The sequence below is a fragment of the Triticum urartu genome, chromosome 7, assembly GCF_003073215.2.
Source record: "Triticum urartu cultivar G1812 chromosome 7, Tu2.1, whole genome shotgun sequence".
Classification (NCBI taxonomy): Eukaryota; Viridiplantae; Streptophyta; class Magnoliopsida; order Poales; family Poaceae; genus Triticum; species Triticum urartu.
This window is the reverse complement of record NC_053028.1, coordinates 40492170-40499567: the sequence shown is the minus strand read 5'-3', so window position 1 is coordinate 40499567 and position 7398 is coordinate 40492170. Positions and strand designations below refer to the sequence as shown.

The 7398-nt window shown below is 43.2% G+C and overlaps 1 protein-coding gene across 1 annotated transcript; it reads right to left on the bottom strand.

Annotated features, from left to right (window-relative positions):
• Window positions 1-1934: 1934 nt before the first annotated feature.
• LOC125520705 (putative invertase inhibitor) lies at window positions 1935-2492 on the bottom strand. The gene has a single exon (XM_048685690.1). The coding sequence runs from the start codon at window positions 2490-2492 to the stop codon at window positions 1935-1937; it is 558 nt and encodes a 185-aa protein (XP_048541647.1).
• Window positions 2493-7398: the final 4906 nt, after the last annotated feature.

Genomic DNA, 7398 nt, shown 5'->3' with positions numbered 1-7398 from the left:
ATAATTTATTCCTTTCCTTTTAAACCGGGAGTATATAAGAAAATAAAATAAATAGAGCTAATTAATTCCATATTTTGTTTCCAACTTTGTTTTGCATAACGTACCTTATCATCATGTCTAACAAATGAAATAAGAAGTTTGTCATGTCCTGTCATATATATATATGCTTGTATTATGTTGTCGGTTGGGAAATTAAAAAGAAGATGCACTGCATTTGTTTTAAGAAAACACCATAAATGAATACTGCTTGATCAAACCATAGCAAAAAACACAGTCAAAATACCATCGGAATTTTTCTGTAACAAAGCGACCATGTGTACCAGTGTTATTGCACATCTTTTTTGAGGGGTAACACAATTTTTGTTAGAGCAGATAATGTATAATGGAGAACATTTTGAATATTCATACGGTCCTAGCATGTGTGTACATTTATTTTCCTTTATTGGCTCTCTCAGAATGATGCAAATATACATACTGATGATTATTACGTTGCAATCTAGATGAATTATAATAATGTCTTTTGTAGTGTGTATATAATTCATTAGGATCACATGGATATTTATCATATTATACAACATGATAATTACTCATCTTCATATGGTAGATACAACACATATGTACGGGGGTCAAATGTGAACTATTATTATATTAAAAGGAGATGTGGGAAATGCTTTAAATATTAGTTTTGACAAGTAATTGCCATATTACAATTTGTGTGGTCAAATATATCCTTGATGAATGGACAAAGCAAATATTTCTCTTGCCTCTTAAGAGGTAACAGGGACCATCTTAAGAGAGCTCTTTAAAAAAAAATTAAGAAGCACACAGTTAGTTAATTGTCTGCTAAAAAAGAATAACTAATTGCACACTAATTTGAAGATTAGTTTAAAAAAAAAGAAAATGCTCCGATGGTACATACACAAAATATAGCTGAATAGAAAATTAATACTTTTCGTTGGGCCAGTACAACAATAATTGCTGCTGCAACTCTGCAGACAGGACAGGCTTATCCTGTGCTATTTCAAAAACCCGCGTTCGTTTAACCCGTGCGAGCAGGGCCTGACAATGTGCCACTTCCATACGGCTGCACTATTCATGCATGTGTATATTAGCCCGTATACCTCGGAAACGCATGACAAGAAGGAATCGTGAAGTCCGTTCCAACGTAGGGGATACCGAGCTACCTGACGCTCGGCCTCTGCAACGCCGCTCTCCATTGGCCACATCATACTCTGTCTACTTTTTTTTGCATGATTGACCGAGACAACTGCGCTTGGCTGCATGGCTGCATGTTCATGCTTCATTTTTCTATTGGATATGGAAAAAGCTGACCAACAGTTGTACACGATTGCCCGCCTGGCCTCTACCACAGTCCCAACAGTGCCTACTGCCAGTGGCGGAGCTTGCAGCCCAAAGGTGTGCGGGCGAAATAGAAAAGGTAGCATGTGAGCTGCTGTTTTAAGGTTCAGAAGTAGATTTTTTTTTGAGACAAAGGTCCAGAAGTAGATATATAGTGTATAAAATTTCATGGGCTGGGCGGGCCACGGCCCTTTCAGCCTTGCTGAAGCTCCGCCAGTGCCTACTGCCATGCCTACTATGCCAACTACAGTCTAGACTGGCCCTATTCGTGTCAGCAAATTGACTGCTTAATTACCCTGCCACTGCAAATGACCTGCTGCTGGGTAAGGGGGGTGCCGGGACACCCGGGTGCCGTCTCACCTTTTCGTATTTTGTTACCCGACTATCCGACACCGGATAGCAGCATTTCGGACCTTGGCCTCCCGACGCACAACGCTGATCTAACAAAAACACACGAGGATCAGAGATCAAAGAGCACGAGGATTACAAGTAGAACAACTAAACTAGAAAGATACGTATTATAGTATATGCAAATCTTTATTTTATTCAAAACAACAATATTCATGTCCGCGCTCTCAAGCGAAACCGAGCAACGCGACGCCGAGCTTTGCGAGCTTGAACGCGTCATCGTCCTCCACCGTCAGCGGCGAAGCCGCGTTGCTCCTCCTGAACCCGTCCTCGCACTCCTTCGCTGCGGCCGCTGCCTTCTCCAGGATCGCCGTCGCATCGCCGAACTTCCCGCCCTTGACCGCGGCAGTGCACGCAGGCCCACCGTGCACTATACCGCCGTACAGCGACAGGCACGACCGGAGGGGCCGCGCCAGGGCCGCGTCCCCCGCCTTAATCTTCACGCCGCTCTCCCCAAGCAGACGGCCGATCTTGGCCTCCGTGCTGGTGGCGTTGGCAGCGAGGAGGCCCACGGCAGCGGCGGCGAGGTCTCGGTAGAGACCGCCACCGCCGACGGAGCCTAGGGCCTCCAGGCAGAACGTGACGTCGAAGTAGGTGCTCCCGCCGCCGACGGTCTTGCATGCGGCAAGTACAGGGACGGCACTCGCCGGCGGCGCAAGGAGGACGGACAAGAGCAGCAAGAGGACGGTGATCACGCTAGTAGAGGAAGAGGAGAAGGAAGCCATATTGTCAGTTTTGATGGTGGATTCAGTCTGCCCAGACCTCAGCCTCGGGTGTCTAGTATAAGGTGTGAGTTGTTGGACGATTAATTTCATAAACTTTTCGATTTGCTTCCTTTTTGCGGACTTTTCCATTTGATTCCATATTTGACCGGCTGTATCAATGGACCTTTCTTAATAATGCATATAATAAGGGCTACTTTTGGATTTACATTTCGACATTAAACTACAGTATTTCGGGGAAAAGGCATTCAATTCGTCGTAAAAAAACAAAGGTAAACTTATTCGCGGTAATAAAACAAAGGTAAATTGTAACGAGGACAATTAATTGCATTATAATATATAGCTGCAAAGAAAAATGGTAATATACGATTACAGAAAATTTACCTTTTCAAACGAATCATTGATCTGATTTAGCATACAATGGCAAGAAACTTTACCTTCTCAAACGAAAATTTAAGAAAGTACCCCGATACTTGTACTAGTATTTTCATAGATCCTGTAATAATTGTCCCTGCATTATAACGGGATACGATATTCTCATACATTACCACATGACTAATATATTCCCTGCGTTGCCACGGGCGAAAAACAATAAAAAATGATCAATGATAAAAGGGCATTTGGTCAAAGGATAATTAGTTCTACTTCACATATTGAGACCATGATTCATTACAAAGTTTCGTATATTTTTTGGTCAGATAATGTTCAGCTAAATAGGAAGTGGATATAATACCGGCATCTTAACTATCTCCACTATTCAAGCACAGTCAGTACATCGTTTGGTACCCACGATGTCCACCCGTCACATAATCTCCCCACCTCGAACCAATCTGTAGTTGGATGGTTAGAGGGACGGTGATATTCCCATCTCACCAGGGTTCAAGTCCAGGTGCTCGCATTATTTTTGGATTTATTTCATGATTTTTGACGATGCGCTTTTAATGAGAGGAGACGTTTCCGTCGACGACGAGGCGCCTACGATGACTTCGTAAATCTCAGGATATATGCCAGTTCATTCTCTCGAAGGTGTTCATAGGGGGCGAACCAACCTGTGATTGGATGGTTAGAGGGACTATGATATCCTCGGCCCATCAGGGTTCAAGTCCTGGTGGTCGCATTTATTCCTGGATTTATTTCAGGATTTTTGGCGATGCGCATTCAGTGGGAGAAGACGTTTCCGTCGATGACGAGGTGTCTACGATGACTTCATAAATTTCAAGATGATATGTCGGCTCAGTCTTTCGGAGGTGCTCATAGAGATAGAGTGTGCGTGTATGCGTTCATAGGGGTGAGTATATGCGCATGTATATGAGCGCTTGCGTCTGTATGGTGTTAAAAAAAGAAGGTGTTCATAGGGGTAGGGTGTATGTGTGTGCGCGTTTATAGGGGTGGGTGTATGTACGTATGTATGAGCGTTTGCGTCTGTATGGTGTTAAAAAAGAAGGTGTTCATAGAGGTATGATGTACGTGTGTGCGCATTTATAGAGATGAGTGTATGCATATATGTATGAGTGCTTGCGTCTGTACTCTGTTCAGAAAAAAACATAATCTCCCCACCTCAACATTTTTCTTCAACCAAACCCATCTCCCGGCGTAAGAAAAAAAGCCCTAGAAAACCGAGCACCCATCATGTCGTTCATTCTCCTTGGTGCAACCCAACACATGCACCATTGCTCCTCCGACACCGCTTACTACCGCGCCTCCCATATGATGTTGCCCTGTCTCGCTCCCTCTGTTCTCCAAACCACACTCTCCTGCAACCCCTTCGATTTGAGCTATTTTAATTAAATAATATATTTTTTAATTAATTTGTATAAATATTACGCCTATATTTTTATTTTTAAAAATAATACACCAAGGTCTAGTCGGCCCACCACAGGACGATTGGCTTCCAGTCAGCCCGCAGCAAGCCGACTGGGACTAATTGGGGCTTCCACTCAGCCCGCAGCAAGCCGACTGGGACTAATTGGCTTGCTGCGAACCAATTAGTCTCAGTCGGCTTGCTGTGAGCCGACTGGAAACCAATCGGCCTGTGGTGAGCCGATTAGGTGCATGTGGCCATTTTTCCTTTTCTGTTTTTGATTTTAGTTGTTGTTGTCTATTTATTCTAGCTATCAAATGAATCTGGTTTGTGTTGAAACTTTTTGCATAAATTACTAGCAATATTAACATGGCACATATAAATTTTCATAATTTTTGGAAAACCACATATTTACATTTGTATTTGATAGCTCCTGGTGAATATAGATAGGGTTTAAATTTATTTATCCAAATTGGATTTTTTATTTTATTTTTATAAATATTAAAATATTGAGGAGAATGGTTTAAACATTTTTGTGAAACAATTTGAGGAATTTTTTTGGCTTATGAAACAATTTGAAACAATTTTTGTGAAACAATTTGAGGAACATAAGCCAAAAAAGTATTCTCAAATTGTTTCATAAGCCAAAAATTAATTTTCCTCAAATGGTTTCACAAAATTGTTTCATATTGTTTCATAAGCCAAAAAAGTATTCTCAAATTGTTTCACAGAAAATTTTAAACTATTCTCCTCGATATTTTAACATATATATAAAAAAATTAATTTGGATAGATAAATTTAAACCCTATCTATATTCACCAGGAGCTATCTAATACAATTGTAAATATGTGGTTTTCCAAAAATTATGAAAATTTATATGTAGCTTGTTAATATTGCTAGTAATTTATGCAAAAAGTTTCAACACAAACCAGATTCATTTGATAGATAGAATAAATAGAAAACAACAACTAAAACCAAAAACAGAAAAAGAAAAATGGCCACATGCACCTAGTCGGCCTGCAGCAAGCCGACTGAAACTAATTGGTTCGCAGCAAGCCAATTAGTCCCAGTCGGCTTGCTGCGGGCCGACTGGAAGCAAATCGGCCTGCGGTGGGCCGACTAGGCCCAGTCAGCCTGCAGCAGGCCGATGGTGTATTATTTTAAAAAATAAAAATATCGGCGTAATATTTATGCAAATTAATTAAAAAATGTATTATATTTTAAAAACAGGAATGCCTCACCATGGACCAGGTGAGCCTTAAAAAACCGTCTCCTTCCTTTGTTGGCGGTCTTGCATCGTCTGTTGTGTCTCTTGTCAGGGGTCATGCTCGCTTCGCCTGGCAGCCATGCTAGCCTCTCAAGACGACCGTGTATCCCTTGTCAGGGTCATGCGCTACGGCATGCCTCAACGGTGGTCGCGCGCCCCGTCGTTTTCCCCAACCAGCGGCCGCGCTTGCCTCGCACGATAGTCACCCGCCATTGCCTCACACAACCCGATGGTTGTTGCCTGCTGGTCTGATAGCCGCCCATCGTTGCTTTCGTGGTTCGTCTTATTTGGGATCCTGTGGGACAAGTGAGGATACAGTGGGGAAAGTGCATGGGGTGATAAATTATTCTGGCAGGTGCGGTAATCTTCAACAACACGAGCAAGGTGATGATGGTAGTTTTGTGCCAATCTGCATCAAAAATATTGGGCTAAGGGTTGTTTCTACAAAGACCTACATGACTCGGTACCGTTGTTCTACAGGAGCTCAGCTAACTAGCGGCTACAGTCTGATGCGGTGTTGTAGGTGATTGAACTTGTATGGTCTCGTTGCCTCCACTAATTGATGTTGTCATCCACTGGGACGTAGGTTCATGGACTAGCTAGAGAGATTTGCTATCCCAGTGGTGTGCAGATTACTTTGGTGTGTTGTTGCAACTAGCACACGAAGGAGTTTGTTCATCTGATTTTCGTCTACCGCTCATGTCGGAATTTAATCCTTCTACGAGTTATGGGTTTGGACCCAATTTTGAAGTATCTCTAGACGAGAGAAGGCATGCGACGACAGGATCGTCCATTGAGCATTCTTGGTGTCTCCAATTCCCCACTGATCTTTCACATCCTCCTTCTGTTGTCGTCTCACCTCGACGGTGCCACTGGATAGTTTGCATTTCTCGTCTCTAACATATTTTATAGTTACAGAAAAGTGTAGGTCACCTACCAGAGCTTGACTCTACTCGGTTGAAGATTGAGCATCAATATATATGCACACAACTGAGCAATTAATCAACAGTTGATATGCATGGCTGAATATTGTGGAGCCCATGTGACCAACTAGCAAGTACATTGCACACCGAAGGCATAACTTGGAAAAGACTAAGATGAACATAATTGATAGTCTTGTACTCCCTCCGTTCCTAAATACTTGTCTTTTTAGAGATTTCAAATGGTTATCACATACGGATGTATATAGACATGTTTTAGAGTATAGATTCACTCATTTTACTTTATATGTAGTCACTTGTTGAAATCTCTAAAAAGACAAATATTTAAGAACGGAGGGAGTACAATACTGTTGGATCGTATTATTAGGCCCACTTGAGACTCGAGGCCCCGCTGCCTCCCAAGCCCGTCGATAGTGTAAACAAAACTGGACCCCGATTTGGTTCAAATATTAAGCTAGCGGAGGGCCCACCTGTCATCCTCTTCCTCCATTGGCCAACATGAACACGAACGCTCTAGTGTCCTCGCTGGCCTCGTCCTAGGCCAAGCTACCGTTACACACCGGACTGTCTCCGGTCTCCTGTTGCCATCGTCGTCGGACCCCTTTTCCTGAGGTGTGCTGATCCTGGCTGAACCTCTCCAGCTAGCCCAGCCCACCACCCGACGTTGCGCTGTGTTAGGAGCCTGCTATGCCGAACACAAAAATGCTGCGTCATCAGATCACGTACCTATCTATCTGAAAATCAAGGACATGCATGCATGCAGGCGGGCCCCACGCAGATTTAAGTATGAGCTTTGTTGGGAACGTGACCCAATGCTAGCGGACGTGGTGCATGCGGGCTGGGCGCGATCTTCGAGTGATTCGGCAGAGCAGGTGGGGGACAAGCTCAGGAATCTAGCAG

What these genes read in the sequence shown, in the direction of transcription:
- LOC125520705 (XM_048685690.1), bottom strand. Translation starts at nt 2,492, where the DNA reads ATGGCTTCCTTCTCCTCTTCCTCTACTAGCGTGATCACCGTCCTCTTG.